The 15,027-nt window shown below is 50.7% G+C and overlaps 1 protein-coding gene and 29 non-coding genes across 30 annotated transcripts in view; 19 read left to right on the forward strand and 11 right to left on the reverse strand.

The window, feature by feature from the left end:
• The first annotated feature begins 37 nt into the window (after positions 1 to 37).
• Positions 38 to 108, forward strand: trnag-ccc (transfer RNA glycine (anticodon CCC)). Its single transcript has one exon. It is a non-coding gene; the product is annotated as a tRNA-Gly (tRNA).
• Positions 109 to 596: 488 nt separating this feature from the next.
• Positions 597 to 684, reverse strand: trnay-gua (transfer RNA tyrosine (anticodon GUA)). Its single transcript is given in 2 exon segments — positions 597 to 632; positions 648 to 684. It is a non-coding gene; the product is annotated as a tRNA-Tyr (tRNA).
• A 213-nt stretch (positions 685 to 897) lies between these two features.
• Positions 898 to 970, forward strand: trnak-uuu (transfer RNA lysine (anticodon UUU)). Its single transcript has one exon. It is a non-coding gene; the product is annotated as a tRNA-Lys (tRNA).
• Positions 971 to 1,317: 347 nt separating this feature from the next.
• trnag-ccc (transfer RNA glycine (anticodon CCC)) lies at positions 1,318 to 1,388 on the forward strand. The gene has a single exon. It is a non-coding gene; the product is annotated as a tRNA-Gly (tRNA).
• Positions 1,389 to 1,876: 488 nt separating this feature from the next.
• trnay-gua (transfer RNA tyrosine (anticodon GUA)) lies at positions 1,877 to 1,964 on the reverse strand. Its single transcript is given in 2 exon segments — positions 1,877 to 1,912; positions 1,928 to 1,964. It is a non-coding gene; the product is annotated as a tRNA-Tyr (tRNA).
• Positions 1,965 to 2,171: 207 nt separating this feature from the next.
• trnak-uuu (transfer RNA lysine (anticodon UUU)) lies at positions 2,172 to 2,244 on the forward strand. Its single transcript has one exon. It is a non-coding gene; the product is annotated as a tRNA-Lys (tRNA).
• A 347-nt stretch (positions 2,245 to 2,591) lies between these two features.
• Positions 2,592 to 2,662, forward strand: trnag-ccc (transfer RNA glycine (anticodon CCC)). Its single transcript has one exon. It is a non-coding gene; the product is annotated as a tRNA-Gly (tRNA).
• Positions 2,663 to 3,150: 488 nt separating this feature from the next.
• Positions 3,151 to 3,238, reverse strand: trnay-gua (transfer RNA tyrosine (anticodon GUA)). Its single transcript is given in 2 exon segments — positions 3,151 to 3,186; positions 3,202 to 3,238. It is a non-coding gene; the product is annotated as a tRNA-Tyr (tRNA).
• A 207-nt stretch (positions 3,239 to 3,445) lies between these two features.
• Positions 3,446 to 3,518, forward strand: trnak-uuu (transfer RNA lysine (anticodon UUU)). The gene has a single exon. It is a non-coding gene; the product is annotated as a tRNA-Lys (tRNA).
• Positions 3,519 to 3,865: 347 nt separating this feature from the next.
• On the forward strand, positions 3,866 to 3,936 carry trnag-ccc (transfer RNA glycine (anticodon CCC)). Its single transcript has one exon. It is a non-coding gene; the product is annotated as a tRNA-Gly (tRNA).
• Positions 3,937 to 4,424: 488 nt separating this feature from the next.
• On the reverse strand, positions 4,425 to 4,512 carry trnay-gua (transfer RNA tyrosine (anticodon GUA)). Its single transcript is given in 2 exon segments — positions 4,425 to 4,460; positions 4,476 to 4,512. It is a non-coding gene; the product is annotated as a tRNA-Tyr (tRNA).
• Positions 4,513 to 4,725: 213 nt separating this feature from the next.
• trnak-uuu (transfer RNA lysine (anticodon UUU)) lies at positions 4,726 to 4,798 on the forward strand. The gene has a single exon. It is a non-coding gene; the product is annotated as a tRNA-Lys (tRNA).
• Positions 4,799 to 5,145: 347 nt separating this feature from the next.
• On the forward strand, positions 5,146 to 5,216 carry trnag-ccc (transfer RNA glycine (anticodon CCC)). Its single transcript has one exon. It is a non-coding gene; the product is annotated as a tRNA-Gly (tRNA).
• Positions 5,217 to 5,704: 488 nt separating this feature from the next.
• On the reverse strand, positions 5,705 to 5,792 carry trnay-gua (transfer RNA tyrosine (anticodon GUA)). The gene is given in 2 exon segments: positions 5,705 to 5,740; positions 5,756 to 5,792. It is a non-coding gene; the product is annotated as a tRNA-Tyr (tRNA).
• A 213-nt stretch (positions 5,793 to 6,005) lies between these two features.
• On the forward strand, positions 6,006 to 6,078 carry trnak-uuu (transfer RNA lysine (anticodon UUU)). The gene has a single exon. It is a non-coding gene; the product is annotated as a tRNA-Lys (tRNA).
• Positions 6,079 to 6,425: 347 nt separating this feature from the next.
• trnag-ccc (transfer RNA glycine (anticodon CCC)) lies at positions 6,426 to 6,496 on the forward strand. Its single transcript has one exon. It is a non-coding gene; the product is annotated as a tRNA-Gly (tRNA).
• A 488-nt stretch (positions 6,497 to 6,984) lies between these two features.
• trnay-gua (transfer RNA tyrosine (anticodon GUA)) lies at positions 6,985 to 7,072 on the reverse strand. The gene is given in 2 exon segments: positions 6,985 to 7,020; positions 7,036 to 7,072. It is a non-coding gene; the product is annotated as a tRNA-Tyr (tRNA).
• Positions 7,073 to 7,279: 207 nt separating this feature from the next.
• Positions 7,280 to 7,352, forward strand: trnak-uuu (transfer RNA lysine (anticodon UUU)). Its single transcript has one exon. It is a non-coding gene; the product is annotated as a tRNA-Lys (tRNA).
• Positions 7,353 to 7,699: 347 nt separating this feature from the next.
• On the forward strand, positions 7,700 to 7,770 carry trnag-ccc (transfer RNA glycine (anticodon CCC)). The gene has a single exon. It is a non-coding gene; the product is annotated as a tRNA-Gly (tRNA).
• Positions 7,771 to 8,258: 488 nt separating this feature from the next.
• On the reverse strand, positions 8,259 to 8,346 carry trnay-gua (transfer RNA tyrosine (anticodon GUA)). Its single transcript is given in 2 exon segments — positions 8,259 to 8,294; positions 8,310 to 8,346. It is a non-coding gene; the product is annotated as a tRNA-Tyr (tRNA).
• Positions 8,347 to 8,553: 207 nt separating this feature from the next.
• On the forward strand, positions 8,554 to 8,626 carry trnak-uuu (transfer RNA lysine (anticodon UUU)). The gene has a single exon. It is a non-coding gene; the product is annotated as a tRNA-Lys (tRNA).
• Positions 8,627 to 8,973: 347 nt separating this feature from the next.
• Positions 8,974 to 9,044, forward strand: trnag-ccc (transfer RNA glycine (anticodon CCC)). Its single transcript has one exon. It is a non-coding gene; the product is annotated as a tRNA-Gly (tRNA).
• A 488-nt stretch (positions 9,045 to 9,532) lies between these two features.
• On the reverse strand, positions 9,533 to 9,620 carry trnay-gua (transfer RNA tyrosine (anticodon GUA)). The gene is given in 2 exon segments: positions 9,533 to 9,568; positions 9,584 to 9,620. It is a non-coding gene; the product is annotated as a tRNA-Tyr (tRNA).
• A 207-nt stretch (positions 9,621 to 9,827) lies between these two features.
• On the forward strand, positions 9,828 to 9,900 carry trnak-uuu (transfer RNA lysine (anticodon UUU)). The gene has a single exon. It is a non-coding gene; the product is annotated as a tRNA-Lys (tRNA).
• Positions 9,901 to 10,247: 347 nt separating this feature from the next.
• Positions 10,248 to 10,318, forward strand: trnag-ccc (transfer RNA glycine (anticodon CCC)). The gene has a single exon. It is a non-coding gene; the product is annotated as a tRNA-Gly (tRNA).
• A 488-nt stretch (positions 10,319 to 10,806) lies between these two features.
• trnay-gua (transfer RNA tyrosine (anticodon GUA)) lies at positions 10,807 to 10,894 on the reverse strand. The gene is given in 2 exon segments: positions 10,807 to 10,842; positions 10,858 to 10,894. It is a non-coding gene; the product is annotated as a tRNA-Tyr (tRNA).
• Positions 10,895 to 11,101: 207 nt separating this feature from the next.
• On the forward strand, positions 11,102 to 11,174 carry trnak-uuu (transfer RNA lysine (anticodon UUU)). The gene has a single exon. It is a non-coding gene; the product is annotated as a tRNA-Lys (tRNA).
• Positions 11,175 to 11,521: 347 nt separating this feature from the next.
• Positions 11,522 to 11,592, forward strand: trnag-ccc (transfer RNA glycine (anticodon CCC)). The gene has a single exon. It is a non-coding gene; the product is annotated as a tRNA-Gly (tRNA).
• A 488-nt stretch (positions 11,593 to 12,080) lies between these two features.
• Positions 12,081 to 12,168, reverse strand: trnay-gua (transfer RNA tyrosine (anticodon GUA)). The gene is given in 2 exon segments: positions 12,081 to 12,116; positions 12,132 to 12,168. It is a non-coding gene; the product is annotated as a tRNA-Tyr (tRNA).
• Positions 12,169 to 12,867: 699 nt separating this feature from the next.
• garem (GRB2 associated, regulator of MAPK1) overlaps positions 12,868 to 15,027 on the reverse strand; it is a 70,538-nt gene continuing 68,378 nt past the window's right edge. Inside the window, exon 6 of the mRNA XM_006643216.3 lies at positions 12,868 to 14,118. Coding sequence (XP_006643279.1) covers positions 13,212 to 14,118 — 907 coding nt within the window. The 3' untranslated portion in view covers positions 12,868 to 13,211. The remainder of the gene's footprint in view (positions 14,119 to 15,027) is intronic.

The raw sequence follows: 15,027 nt of genomic DNA on the forward strand, positions 1-15,027 counted from the left end.
AGGCTTAAACTGTGGTGTGAGCAAGCTCTCTCCGTGGGCGCCAGTGGTGTAGTGGTATCATGCAAGATTCCCATTCTTGCGACCTGGGTTCGATTCCCGGCTGGCGCAGCCTGGGCTCTGGCTTGTGGGCCTGGCACTGATTAATGGGTGAGGTGTGGCTCTGGGTGATTGGTGGCCCCTGCTGGGGAAATGTTTGCATATCAAAGCATCAACATATTGAGTAGGAGGAAGTGGTTACTGGATGAATGACCATCAATACAGAAGGTGCTGCTTGCTTTCTGGGGCTATACCTTGCCTCCTTTTTAACAGCTTTGTACTCAAACGTCTACTGCAATGGTGAGGCTTACAGAAAGGGTGCCGGCGATGGGCTCCACCGAGCGCCTCCTTTAGTCTCACTTGTCTTTGCGACTAGGTTTTGAGCGCACCAGCGCTGACGCAGTGTTTTGCAAAAGGAAAGCTTAGCAGACGCGAGCAGTAGAATGCAGAATTCTAAAGACGGCGACTCCGCTCTAATGTCTGACCGCCTTACGGTCCAAGCGAGAGAGAGGTTTGCTCATTTTCTTCTTTTTTGATTGTCAAGGGCCAAAACAGTAGCGTCCCTCGAGCCGGATTCGAACCAGCGACCTAAGGATGTCCGGCCTTCTCCACTACAGTCCTCCGCTCTACCAACTGAGCTATCGAGGGAGCCGTGCGTGTCCTCTCTCTGACGTTCACAGCCCGAGGCAGGGTGGAGTTCCTGTTCTTTGGAAAGCACAGCACTGTGTCATGTTGGATCTAACAGAGATTCCTGGGCTCGTTGTCGTTTCCTCGGCTTGCTCTCTTCAGTGGACCAAACATGTGGCCTTTGAGGATCCTGTATGTCCCTGCTGCTGCTCCTGCTCCTGCTTCTGTCGTAGAGCCCGGATAGCTCAGTCGGTAGAGCATCAGACTTTTAATCTGAGGGTCCAGGGTTCAAGTCCCTGTTCGGGTGTAATGGTGACTCAGGTCTAAGCCCCACCCCCCTGGCTTTTGTTTGCGGCCCTCCTCATTGCAAGGGCACAGACTTCTGCATTAGCAGCGCAGAGGTCCTTGTGTGGTGTTTGTCCTGGACGGAGTCAAAGGGGCCTGGAAGACGACAGTGAAACAATGGTGGTACGTCTTTGGCATTTTTTTCCTCTTCCGTCGGCTCTTCTCGTTGCAAATTCCCAAAGCTTCAAATTAGGCAGGGCAGAGGTAATTGTGGGGTGTGTGGGCTGGGCAAAAAGAAGGGCTTTGCTCCCTTTGGCCTGTGAGAGGATAAGAGGCTTAAACTGTGGTGTGAGCAAGCTCTCTCCGTGGGCGCCAGTGGTGTAGTGGTATCATGCAAGATTCCCATTCTTGCGACCCGGGTTCGATTCCCGGCTGGCGCAGCCTGGGCTCTAGCTTGTGGGCCTGGCACTGATTAATGGGTGAGGTGTGGCTCTGGGTGATTGGTGGCCCCTGCTAGGGAAATGTTTGCATATCAAAGCATCAACATATTGAGTAGGAGGAAGTGGTTACTGGATGAATGACCATCAATACAGAAGGTGCTGCTTGCTTTCTGGGGCTATACCTTGCCTCCTTTTTAACAGCTTTGTACTCAAACGTCTACTGCAATGGTGAGGCTTACAGAAAGGGTGCCGGCGATGGGCTCCACCGAGCGCCTCCTTTAGTCTCACTTGTCTTTGCGACTAGGTTTTGAGCGCACCAGCGCTGACGCAGTGTTTTGCAAAAGGAAAGCTTAGCAGACGCGAGCAGTAGAATGCAGAATTCTAAAGACGGCGACTCCGCTCTAATGTCTGACCGCCTTACGGTCCAAGCGAGAGAGAGGTTTGCTCATTTTCTTCTTTTTTCATTGTCAAGGGCCAAAACAGTAGCGTCCCTCGAGCCGGATTCGAACCAGCGACCTAAGGATGTCCGGCCTTCTCCACTACAGTCCTCCGCTCTACCAACTGAGCTATCGAGGGAGCCGTGCGTGTCCTCTCTCTGACGTTCACAGCCCGAGGCAGGGTGGAGTTCCTGTTCTTTGGAAAGCACAGCACTGTGTCATGTTGGATCTAACAGAGATTCCTGGGCTCGTTGTCGTTTCCTCGGCTTGCTCTCTTCAGTGGACCAAACATGTGGCCTTTGAGGATCCTGTATGTCCCTGCTGCTGCTCCTGCTTCTGTCGTAGAGCCCGGATAGCTCAGTCGGTAGAGCATCAGACTTTTAATCTGAGGGTCCAGGGTTCAAGTCCCTGTTCGGGTGTTATGGTGACTCAGGTCTAAGCCCCACCCCCCTGGCTTTTGTTTGCGGCCCTCCTCATTGCAAGGGCACAGACTTCCGCATTAGCAGCGCAGAGGTCCTTGTGTGGTGTTTGTCCTGGACGGAGTCAAAGGGGCTTGGAAGACGACAGTGAAACAATGGTGGTACGTCTTTGGCATTTTTTTCCTCTTCCGTCGGCTCTTCTCGTTGCAAATTCCCAAAGCTTCAAATTAGGCAGGGCAGAGGTAATTGTGGGGTGTGTGGGCTGGGCAAAAAGAAGGGCTTTGCTCCCTTTGGCCTGTGAGAGGATAAGAGGCTTAAACTGTGGTGTGAGCAAGCTCTCTCCGTGGGCGCCAGTGGTGTAGTGGTATCATGCAAGATTCCCATTCTTGCGACCCGGGTTCGATTCCCGGCTGGCGCAGGCTGGGCTCTAGCTTGTGGGCCTGGCACTGATTAATGGGTGAGGTGTGGCTCTGGGTGATTGGTGGCCCCTGCTGGGGAAATGTTTGCATATCAAAGCATCAACATATTGAGTAGGAGGAAGTGGTTACTGGATGAATGACCATCAATACAGAAGGTGCTGCTTGCTTTCTGGGGCTATACCTTGCCTCCTTTTTAACAGCTTTGTACTCAAACGTCTACTGCAATGGTGAGGCTTACAGAAAGGGTGCCGGTGATGGGCTCCACCGAGCGCCTCCTTTAGTCTCACTTGTCTTTGGGACTAGGTTTTGAGCGCACCAGCGCTGACGCAGTGTTTTGCAAAAGGAAAGCTTAGCAGACGCGAGCAGTAGAATGCAGAATTCTAAAGACGGCGACTCCGCTCTAATGTCTGACCGCCTTACGGTCCAAGCGAGAGAGAGGTTTGCTCATTTTCTTCTTTTTTCATTGTCAAGGGCCAAAACAGTAGCGTCCCTCGAGCCGGATTCGAACCAGCGACCTAAGGATGTCCGGCCTTCTCCACTACAGTCCTCCGCTCTACCAACTGAGCTATCGAGGGAGCCGTGCGTGTCCTCTCTCTGACGTTCACAGCCCGAGGCAGGGTGGAGTTCCTGTTCTTTGGAAAGCACAGCACTGTGTCATGTTGGATCTAACAGAGATTCCTGGGCTCGTTGTCGTTTCCTCGGCTTGCTCTCTTCAGTGGACCAAACATGTGGCCTTTGAGGATCCTGTATGTCCCTGCTGCTGCTCCTGCTTCTGTCGTAGAGCCCGGATAGCTCAGTCGGTAGAGCATCAGACTTTTAATCTGAGGGTCCAGGGTTCAAGTCCCTGTTCGGGTGTTATGGTGACTCAGGTCTAAGCCCCACCCCCCGGGCTTTTGTTTGCGGCCCTCCTCATTGCAAGGGCACAGACTTCCGCATTAGCAGCGCAGAGGTCCTTGTGTGGTGTTTGTCCTGGACGGAGTCAAAGGGGCCTGGAAGACGACAGTGAAACAATGGTGGTACGTCTTTGGCATTTTTTTCCTCTTCCGTCGGCTCTTCTCGTTGCAAATTCCCAAAGCTTCAAATTAGGCAGGGCAGAGGTAATTGTGGGGTGTGTGGGCTGGGCAAAAAGAAGGGCTTTGCTCCCTTTGGCCTGTGAGAGGATAAGAGGCTTAAACTGTGGTGTGAGCAAGCTCTCTCCGTGGGCGCCAGTGGTGTAGTGGTATCATGCAAGATTCCCATTCTTGCGACCTGGGTTCGATTCCCGGCTGGCGCAGCCTGGGCTCTGGCTTGTGGGCCTGGCACTGATTAATGGGTGAGGTGTGGCTCTGGGTGATTGGTGGCCCCTGCTGGGGAAATGTTTGCATATCAAAGCATCAACATATTGAGTAGGAGGAAGTGGTTACTGGATGAATGACCATCAATACAGAAGGTGCTGCTTGCTTTCTGGGGCTATACCTTGCCTCCTTTTTAACAGCTTTGTACTCAAACGTCTACTGCAATGGTGAGGCTTACAGAAAGGGTGCCGGCGATGGGCTCCACCGAGCGCCTCCTTTAGTCTCACTTGTCTTTGCGACTAGGTTTTGAGCGCACCAGCGCTGACGCAGTGTTTTGCAAAAGGAAAGCTTAGCAGACGCGAGCAGTAGAATGCAGAATTCTAAAGACGGCGACTCCGCTCTAATGTCTGACCGCCTTACGGTCCAAGCGAGAGAGAGGTTTGCTCATTTTCTTCTTTTTTGATTGTCAAGGGCCAAAACAGTAGCGTCCCTCGAGCCGGATTCGAACCAGCGACCTAAGGATGTCCGGCCTTCTCCACTACAGTCCTCCGCTCTACCAACTGAGCTATTGAGGGAGCCGTGCGTGTCCTCTCTCTGACGTTCACAGCCCGAGGCAGGGTGGAGTTCCTGTTCTTTGGAAAGCACAGCACTGTGTCATGTTGGATCTAACAGAGATTCCTGGGCTCGTTGTCGTTTCCTCGGCTTGCTCTCTTCAGTGGACCAAACATGTGGCCTTTGAGGATCCTGTATGTCCCTGCTGCTGCTCCTGCTCCTGCTTCTGTCGTAGAGCCCGGATAGCTCAGTCGGTAGAGCATCAGACTTTTAATCTGAGGGTCCAGGGTTCAAGTCCCTGTTCGGGTGTAATGGTGACTCAGGTCTAAGCCCCACCCCCCTGGCTTTTGTTTGCGGCCCTCCTCATTGCAAGGGCACAGACTTCTGCATTAGCAGCGCAGAGGTCCTTGTGTGGTGTTTGTCCTGGACGGAGTCAAAGGGGCCTGGAAGACGACAGTGAAACAATGGTGGTACGTCTTTGGCATTTTTTTCCTCTTCCGTCGGCTCTTCTCGTTGCAAATTCCCAAAGCTTCAAATTAGGCAGGGCAGAGGTAATTGTGGGGTGTGTGGGCTGGGCAAAAAGAAGGGCTTTGCTCCCTTTGGCCTGTGAGAGGATAAGAGGCTTAAACTGTGGTGTGAGCAAGCTCTCTCCGTGGGCGCCAGTGGTGTAGTGGTATCATGCAAGATTCCCATTCTTGCGACCCGGGTTCGATTCCCGGCTGGCGCAGCCTGGGCTCTAGCTTGTGGGCCTGGCACTGATTAATGGGTGAGGTGTGGCTCTGGGTGATTGGTGGCCCCTGCTAGGGAAATGTTTGCATATCAAAGCATCAACATATTGAGTAGGAGGAAGTGGTTACTGGATGAATGACCATCAATACAGAAGGTGCTGCTTGCTTTCTGGGGCTATACCTTGCCTCCTTTTTAACAGCTTTGTACTCAAACGTCTACTGCAATGGTGAGGCTTACAGAAAGGGTGCCGGCGATGGGCTCCACCGAGCGCCTCCTTTAGTCTCACTTGTCTTTGCGACTAGGTTTTGAGCGCACCAGCGCTGACGCAGTGTTTTGCAAAAGGAAAGCTTAGCAGACGCGAGCAGTAGAATGCAGAATTCTAAAGACGGCGACTCCGCTCTAATGTCTGACCGCCTTACGGTCCAAGCGAGAGAGAGGTTTGCTCATTTTCTTCTTTTTTCATTGTCAAGGGCCAAAACAGTAGCGTCCCTCGAGCCGGATTCGAACCAGCGACCTAAGGATGTCCGGCCTTCTCCACTACAGTCCTCCGCTCTACCAACTGAGCTATCGAGGGAGCCGTGCGTGTCCTCTCTCTGACGTTCACAGCCCGAGGCAGGGTGGAGTTCCTGTTCTTTGGAAAGCACAGCACTGTGTCATGTTGGATCTAACAGAGATTCCTGGGCTCGTTGTCGTTTCCTCGGCTTGCTCTCTTCAGTGGACCAAACATGTGGCCTTTGAGGATCCTGTATGTCCCTGCTGCTGCTCCTGCTCCTGCTTCTGTCGTAGAGCCCGGATAGCTCAGTCGGTAGAGCATCAGACTTTTAATCTGAGGGTCCAGGGTTCAAGTCCCTGTTCGGGTGTAATGGTGACTCAGGTCTAAGCCCCACCCCCCTGGCTTTTGTTTGCGGCCCTCCTCATTGCAAGGGCACAGACTTCCGCATTAGCAGCGCAGAGGTCCTTGTGTGGTGTTTGTCCTGGACGGAGTCAAAGGGGCCTGGAAGACGACAGTGAAACAATGGTGGTACGTCTTTGGCATTTTTTTCCTCTTCCGTCGGCTCTTCTCGTTGCAAATTCCCAAAGCTTCAAATTAGGCAGGGCAGAGGTAATTGTGGGGTGTGTGGGCTGGGCAAAAAGAAGGGCTTTGCTCCCTTTGGCCTGTGAGAGGATAAGAGGCTTAAACTGTGGTGTGAGCAAGCTCTCTCCGTGGGCGCCAGTGGTGTAGTGGTATCATGCAAGATTCCCATTCTTGCGACCCGGGTTTGATTCCCGGCTGGCGCAGCCTGGGCTCTAGCTTGTGGGCCTGGCACTGATTAATGGGTGAGGTGTGGCTCTGGGTGATTGGTGGCCCCTGCTGGGGAAATGTTTGCATATCAAAGCATCAACATATTGAGTAGGAGGAAGTGGTTACTGGATGAATGACCATCAATACAGAAGGTGCTGCTTGCTTTCTGGGGCTATACCTTGCCTCCTTTTTAACAGCTTTGTACTCAAACGTCTACTGCAATGGTGAGGCTTACAGAAAGGGTGCCGGCGATGGGCTCCACCGAGCGCCTCCTTTAGTCTCACTTGTCTTTGCGACTAGGTTTTGAGCGCACCAGCGCTGACGCAGTGTTTTGCAAAAGGAAAGCTTAGCAGACGCGAGCAGTAGAATGCAGAATTCTAAAGACGGCGACTCCGCTCTAATGTCTGACCGCCTTACGGTCCAAGCGAGAGAGAGGTTTGCTCATTTTCTTCTTTTTTCATTGTCAAGGGCCAAAACAGTAGCGTCCCTCGAGCCGGATTCGAACCAGCGACCTAAGGATGTCCGGCCTTCTCCACTACAGTCCTCCGCTCTACCAACTGAGCTATCGAGGGAGCCGTGCGTGTCCTCTCTCTGACGTTCACAGCCCGAGGCAGGGTGGAGTTCCTGTTCTTTGGAAAGCACAGCACTGTGTCATGTTGGATCTAACAGAGATTCCTGGGCTCGTTGTCGTTTCCTCGGCTTGCTCTCTTCAGTGGACCAAACATGTGGCCTTTGAGGATCCTGTATGTCCCTGCTGCTGCTCCTGCTTCTGTCGTAGAGCCCGGATAGCTCAGTCGGTAGAGCATCAGACTTTTAATCTGAGGGTCCAGGGTTCAAGTCCCTGTTCGGGTGTTATGGTGACTCAGGTCTAAGCCCCACCCCCCGGGCTTTTGTTTGCGGCCCTCCTCATTGCAAGGGCACAGACTTCCGCATTAGCAGCGCAGAGGTCCTTGTGTGGTGTTTGTCCTGGACGGAGTCAAAGGGGCCTGGAAGACGACAGTGAAACAATGGTGGTACGTCTTTGGCATTTTTTTCCTCTTCCGTCGGCTCTTCTCGTTGCAAATTCCCAAAGCTTCAAATTAGGCAGGGCAGAGGTAATTGTGGGGTGTGTGGGCTGGGCAAAAAGAAGGGCTTTGCTCCCTTTGGCCTGTGAGAGGATAAGAGGCTTAAACTGTGGTGTGAGCAAGCTCTCTCCGTGGGCGCCAGTGGTGTAGTGGTATCATGCAAGATTCCCATTCTTGCGACCCGGGTTCGATTCCCGGCTGGCGCAGCCTGGGCTCTAGCTTGTGGGCCTGGCACTGATTAATGGGTGAGGTGTGGCTCTGGGTGATTGGTGGCCCCTGCTGGGGAAATGTTTGCATATCAAAGCATCAACATATTGAGTAGGAGGAAGTGGTTACTGGATGAATGACCATCAATACAGAAGGTGCTGCTTGCTTTCTGGGGCTATACCTTGCCTCCTTTTTAACAGCTTTGTACTCAAACGTCTACTGCAATGGTGAGGCTTACAGAAAGGGTGCCGGCGATGGGCTCCACCGAGCGCCTCCTTTAGTCTCACTTGTCTTTGCGACTAGGTTTTGAGCGCACCAGCGCTGACGCAGTGTTTTGCAAAAGGAAAGCTTAGCAGACGCGAGCAGTAGAATGCAGAATTCTAAAGACGGCGACTCCGCTCTAATGTCTGACCGCCTTACGGTCCAAGCGAGAGAGAGGTTTGCTCATTTTCTTCTTTTTTCATTGTCAAGGGCCAAAACAGTAGCGTCCCTCGAGCCGGATTCGAACCAGCGACCTAAGGATGTCCGGCCTTCTCCACTACAGTCCTCCGCTCTACCAACTGAGCTATAGAGGGAGCCGTGCGTGTCCTCTCTCTGACGTTCACAGCCCGAGGCAGGGTGGAGTTCCTGTTCTTTGGAAAGCACAGCACTGTGTCATGTTGGATCTAACAGAGATTCCTGGGCTCGTTGTCGTTTCCTCGGCTTGCTCTCTTCAGTGGACCAAACATGTGGCCTTTGAGGATCCTGTATGTCCCTGCTGCTGCTCCTGCTTCTGTCGTAGAGCCCGGATAGCTCAGTCGGTAGAGCATCAGACTTTTAATCTGAGGGTCCAGGGTTCAAGTCCCTGTTCGGGTGTTATGGTGACTCAGGTCTAAGCCCCACCCCCCGGGCTTTTGTTTGCGGCCCTCCTCATTGCAAGGGCACAGACTTCCGCATTAGCAGCGCAGAGGTCCTTGTGTGGTGTTTGTCCTGGACGGAGTCAAAGGGGCCTGGAAGACGACAGTGAAACAATGGTGGTACGTCTTTGGCATTTTTTTCCTCTTCCGTCGGCTCTTCTCGTTGCAAATTCCCAAAGCTTCAAATTAGGCAGGGCAGAGGTAATTGTGGGGTGTGTGGGCTGGGCAAAAAGAAGGGCTTTGCTCCCTTTGGCCTGTGAGAGGATAAGAGGCTTAAACTGTGGTGTGAGCAAGCTCTCTCCGTGGGCGCCAGTGGTGTAGTGGTATCATGCAAGATTCCCATTCTTGCGACCCGGGTTCGATTCCCGGCTGGCGCAGCCTGGGCTCTAGCTTGTGGGCCTGGCACTGATTAATGGGTGAGGTGTGGCTCTGGGTGATTGGTGGCCCCTGCTGGGGAAATGTTTGCATATCAAAGCATCAACATATTGAGTAGGAGGAAGTGGTTACTGGATGAATGACCATCAATACAGAAGGTGCTGCTTGCTTTCTGGGGCTATACCTTGCCTCCTTTTTAACAGCTTTGTACTCAAACGTCTACTGCAATGGTGAGGCTTACAGAAAGGGTGCCGGCGATGGGCTCCACCGAGCGCCTCCTTTAGTCTCACTTGTCTTTGCGACTAGGTTTTGAGCGCACCAGCGCTGACGCAGTGTTTTGCAAAAGGAAAGCTTAGCAGACGCGAGCAGTAGAATGCAGAATTCTAAAGACGGCGACTCCGCTCTAATGTCTGACCGCCTTACGGTCCAAGCGAGAGAGAGGTTTGCTCATTTTCTTCTTTTTTCATTGTCAAGGGCCAAAACAGTAGCGTCCCTCGAGCCGGATTCGAACCAGCGACCTAAGGATGTCCGGCCTTCTCCACTACAGTCCTCCGCTCTACCAACTGAGCTATCGAGGGAGCCGTGCGTGTCCTCTCTCTGACGTTCACAGCCCGAGGCAGGGTGGAGTTCCTGTTCTTTGGAAAGCACAGCACTGTGTCATGTTGGATCTAACAGAGATTCCTGGGCTCGTTGTCGTTTCCTCGGCTTGCTCTCTTCAGTGGACCAAACATGTGGCCTTTGAGGATCCTGTATGTCCCTGCTGCTGCTCCTGCTTCTGTCGTAGAGCCCGGATAGCTCAGTCGGTAGAGCATCAGACTTTTAATCTGAGGGTCCAGGGTTCAAGTCCCTGTTTGGGTGTTATGGTGACTCAGGTCTAAGCCCCACCCCCCGGGCTTTTGTTTGCGGCCCTCCTCATTGCAAGGGCACAGACTTCCGCATTAGCAGCGCAGAGGTCCTTGTGTGGTGTTTGTCCTGGACGGAGTCAAAGGGGCCTGGAAGACGACAGTGAAAGAATGGTGGTACGTCTTTGGCATTTTTTTCCTCTTCCGTCGGCTCTTCTCGTTGCAAATTCCCAAAGCTTCAAATTAGGCAGGGCAGAGGTAATTGTGGGGTGTGTGGGCTGGGCAAAAAGAAGGGCTTTGCTCCCTTTGGCCTGTGAGAGGATAAGAGGCTTAAACTGTGGTGTGAGCAAGCTCTCTCCGTGGGCGCCAGTGGTGTAGTGGTATCATGCAAGATTCCCATTCTTGCGACCCGGGTTCGATTCCCGGCTGGCGCAGCCTGGGCTCTAGCTTGTGGGCCTGGCACTGATTAATGGGTGAGGTGTGGCTCTGGGTGATTGGTGGCCCCTGCTGGGGAAATGTTTGCATATCAAAGCATCAACATATTGAGTAGGAGGAAGTGGTTACTGGATGAATGACCATCAATACAGAAGGTGCTGCTTGCTTTCTGGGGCTATACCTTGCCTCCTTTTTAACAGCTTTGTACTCAAACGTCTACTGCAATGGTGAGGCTTACAGAAAGGGTGCCGGCGATGGGCTCCACCGAGCGCCTCCTTTAGTCTCACTTGTCTTTGCGACTAGGTTTTGAGCGCACCAGCGCTGACGCAGTGTTTTGCAAAAGGAAAGCTTAGCAGACGCGAGCAGTAGAATGCAGAATTCTAAAGACGGCGACTCCGCTCTAATGTCTGACCGCCTTACGGTCCAAGCGAGAGAGAGGTTTGCTCATTTTCTTCTTTTTTCATTGTCAAGGGCCAAAACAGTAGCGTCCCTCGAGCCGGATTCGAACCAGCGACCTAAGGATGTCCGGCCTTCTCCACTACAGTCCTCCGCTCTACCAACTGAGCTATCGAGGGAGCCGTGCGTGTCCTCTCTCTGACGTTCACAGCCCGAGGCAGGGTGGAGTTCCTGTTCTTTGGAAAGCACAGCACTGTGTCATGTTGGATCTAACAGAGATTCCTGGGCTCGTTGTCGTTTCCTCGGCTTGCTCTCTTCAGTGGACCAAACATGTGGCCTTTGAGGATCCTGTATGTCCCTGCTGCTGCTCCTGCTTCTGTCGTAGAGCCCGGATAGCTCAGTCGGTAGAGCATCAGACTTTTAATCTGAGGGTCCAGGGTTCAAGTCCCTGTTCGGGTGTTATGGTGACTCAGGTCTAAGCCCCACCCCCCGGGCTTTTGTTTGCGGCCCTCCTCATTGCAAGGGCACAGACTTCCGCATTAGCAGCGCAGAGGTCCTTGTGTGGTGTTTGTCCTGGACGGAGTCAAAGGGGCCTGGAAGACGACAGTGAAACAATGGTGGTACGTCTTTGGCATTTTTTTCCTCTTCCGTCGGCTCTTCTCGTTGCAAATTCCCAAAGCTTCAAATTAGGCAGGGCAGAGGTAATTGTGGGGTGTGTGGGCTGGGCAAAAAGAAGGGCTTTGCTCCCTTTGGCCTGTGAGAGGATAAGAGGCTTAAACTGTGGTGTGAGCAAGCTCTCTCCGTGGGCGCCAGTGGTGTAGTGGTATCATGCAAGATTCCCATTCTTGCGACCCAGGTTCGATTCCCGGCTGGCGCAGCCCTGGCTCTAGCTTGTGGGCCTGGCACTGATTAATGGGTGAGGTGTGGCTCTGGGTGATTGGTGGCCCCTGCTGGGGAAATGTTTGCATATCAAAGCATCAACATATTGAGTAGGAGGAAGTGGTTACTGGATGAATGACCATCAATACAGAAGGTGCTGCTTGCTTTCTGGGGCTATACCTTGCCTCCTTTTTAACAGCTTTGTACTCAAACGTCTACTGCAATGGTGAGGCTTACAGAAAGGGTGCCGGCGATGGGCTCCACCGAGCGCCTCCTTTAGTCTCACTTGTCTTTGCGACTAGGTTTTGAGCGCACCAGCGCTGACGCAGTGTTTTGCAAAAGGAAAGCTTAGCAGACGCGAGCAGTAGAATGCAGAATTCTAAAGACGGCGACTCCGCTCTAATGTCTGACCGCCTTACGGTCCAAGCGAGAGAGAGGTTTGCTCATTTTCTTCTTTTTTCATTGTCAAGGGCCAAAACAGTAGCGTCCCTCGAGCCGGATTCGAACCAGCGACCTAAGGATGTCCGGCCTTCTCCACTACAGTCCTCCGCTCTACCAACTGAGCTATCGAGGGAGCCGTGCGTGTCCTCTCTCTGACGTTCACAGCCCGAGGCAGGGTGGAGTTCCTGTTCTTTGGAAAGCACAGCACTGTGTCATGTTGGATCTAACAGAGATTCCTGGGCTCGTTGTCGTTTCCTCGGCTTGCTCTCTTCAGTGGACCAAACATGTGGCCTTTGAGGATCCTGTATGTCCTGGTTTGAAGCAACCTAAAGAATTTGTTGGATGTAAATGCGAGGAGGGGGATTCAATGTTTTGAAGTCCTGAAATGACGTGTACCAGTGGAGCAATGTAAAACATCTTCTGAAAATAGCAAGTTCTGCTTCACATATTTTTCCACATACCATATCAAAAAGCAATTACCTCTAATGTTCAAAATGATGTGAAGTACAAGTGGTGGTAATTGGAGATTCAAAAGAATAGAAAGGGCTTTTAATTATAGGTTATGGTCTTAAGAGCACCTTGAAATGCTTGTTGAATTATCTAATAAACTTCTACTCCAGTTATAGCAATCACTGTATTCCCAATTGAATGTACTAGATATACACTTTCGCACATGAAGAAAATTGGAGTTTTGTCCTCTGTACCAAACAAAAAAAAATACAGTAAAGCAAGCTAAGCAAAAATTGCAAGCATTTTCAGATATCTTTATATTTATTCATATTCAACCAGGAAAATGCACAAAGGATAGTTATGAAGAAAAATACACTTTCCATCTCTGTAAGGCTTTGGTCTTGTCTGGGCAAGTTTAGCATTTTATTTTTAACCTGCTTCTAAAAACAATCAGGATCAAAAATGATTTAATGCAGACTAAGATATAATGACATGTACAGTTAATGCACAAGGCACAGTTCCATCGCACTGGATTTAATCATTCTTGTTCCATACTATGGACAAAAACAACAGACAATGTTTGGTACCAGAATCTGCATAGCAATAAACTGCACCAAATTTATTTAAATACAAAGTTGGCTAGTGCAACCCAGAATGCTGAAGTTATGTCAGCATTTGCAGCATATTTCTGACAAACACTGGTCTGTCAACCTGTTTATTCCCAGATTAAATTTTGGGCCTCCACCCACTGATGAACTGCATAAGTTTCTTGACTTGCAACTTGCTCAGCCTGAAGTCTTCTGACAAAATCTCCTCAGTCAGTTGTATGAGTAAATTCCCATCAATCTTTTCGGTGACAAACAGTGACACAACGTCTTCAGCAAGGCCTATAAAACGAAGGGACTTTGACACCTCTTCAATGGAGAGTCCAGTAAGGTCAGTCGGTGGCTGCCATGGTGACCCATCACCACATGATCTCGGTGCCAACTGGAGGTGTAGGGGTGAAGAGAAAGGATATGAAATAGAGAAGATGTCTGGCACGCCCTTGCTGTTTACTGACTGATCCTCCTGGTGGTCTGTGGAGATAATCTGAGCATCTTCCCCTCCACTGTTAACGGCCGACTTTAATGATGAAACCTCTGCCACTTGGTTTTCATCAGTCACTTTAGGTGCTCTTGGTGGCAAGATGGGACATGACACGCTTTGTTTTGCGCTACATTCTGCCAAAGCTTTGTCTGTGCATGAATCTAGGGAGTAACTTGCAGATTTGGGGCAGCCTGGAACCATGTGAGGTGTGTCACCAGTTTTAGAAGGCAATGTGCATCCTTCAGAAAGCTCACTCCCTTCGAAGTCGAAGGGTGCCGCGGGGTTGCCCTTTGGGGTACCTGGGGTCTTCTGCCGCGGATAGCTGTAATAGCTTCGACACTGAACCGGTAAAAAATCATTAATCCCATGAGAATCTCCTCCGCAGAAGTTGTTTGGCCATGAAGACCGGGAAGGCACACCTTCAAACGTTGGACTTCCAAAGGGGGAGAGTCTGTCGTTGTTGGTCGCATCAGGTTTCATCCAGTTACAGGGGTAACAGACGGGATTTTGTTCAGCTGGGTGTGTTACATCATTCTCTGTGACAGCACTAGGAAAGATAAAATCAAAAAGAGACAACAATAAAAAAAACAGCCTTATACCAAAAGATGTTTCGCAGACATTACAATACTGACTCTTCCTTTACGTTTCTAAAAATCCTTTTACTAGTCTACAGTGGTAGTAACACATCACAGATAAAATCCTTATACACCCACTCCCTGGATAACGCTTGTTAGTTTTGTTTTAAAGTAACACAAGTTTTATTTAAATCAGAAGCAACCCATTCTTAGCCATTACATGAATACTGTACATACAGAGAATTTCCATCCATGACATTGCAGCGATCCGCACTTATTTGTTCTAGCTGTGTCACCAAGTGAGGAAGAAGGGACAGGAGAGCAGAGCTACAGGTTCACCAGGATTTATGGTGCTTTAAAGGTTCACAGGTGTGTGTGTGCTGAGCACAGGTTCACCAGGGTTTTTTGTCCTTTAAAGGTTCACAGGTGTGTGTGCTGATCACAGTGGGGAGTAGAGAGCAAGAGAGAGAATGTAGCAGCAGCTACCTCAGTACACAAAGTAAAGAGAGAAAGCAAGTAAACGTCCCTCATTTCTATAGGAGGAGTGAAATGAAATAATCAAGAAAAACATTTAAATCCCTATAATTAGAATAACTGAACACCAGCATACAGCTTACATCTTAGTAATTAAACACAACACAAAATACACAGTTAAATAATACAATCTCCTGGGTGTTATCCCGAAATAATTGCAGTGCAGGTTACGTGAAAGTTTCAGCTAAAACCTCTAGATAATATGCAGAATGTGCTACAGGTGCGCAAAACAGAGAATAAAGTATAAAACAGAGACCTGGTGGAGACTGCATTCCCCTGCTCCAGGCTATTCAAGGAAATCACTAAACGACATGCTCTTTAGATATAATGTAAACTTTCCGACCTGG

The sequence above is a fragment of the Lepisosteus oculatus genome, chromosome 6 (assembly GCF_040954835.1).
Source record: "Lepisosteus oculatus isolate fLepOcu1 chromosome 6, fLepOcu1.hap2, whole genome shotgun sequence".
NCBI classification, from domain to species: domain Eukaryota; kingdom Metazoa; phylum Chordata; class Actinopteri; order Semionotiformes; family Lepisosteidae; genus Lepisosteus; species Lepisosteus oculatus.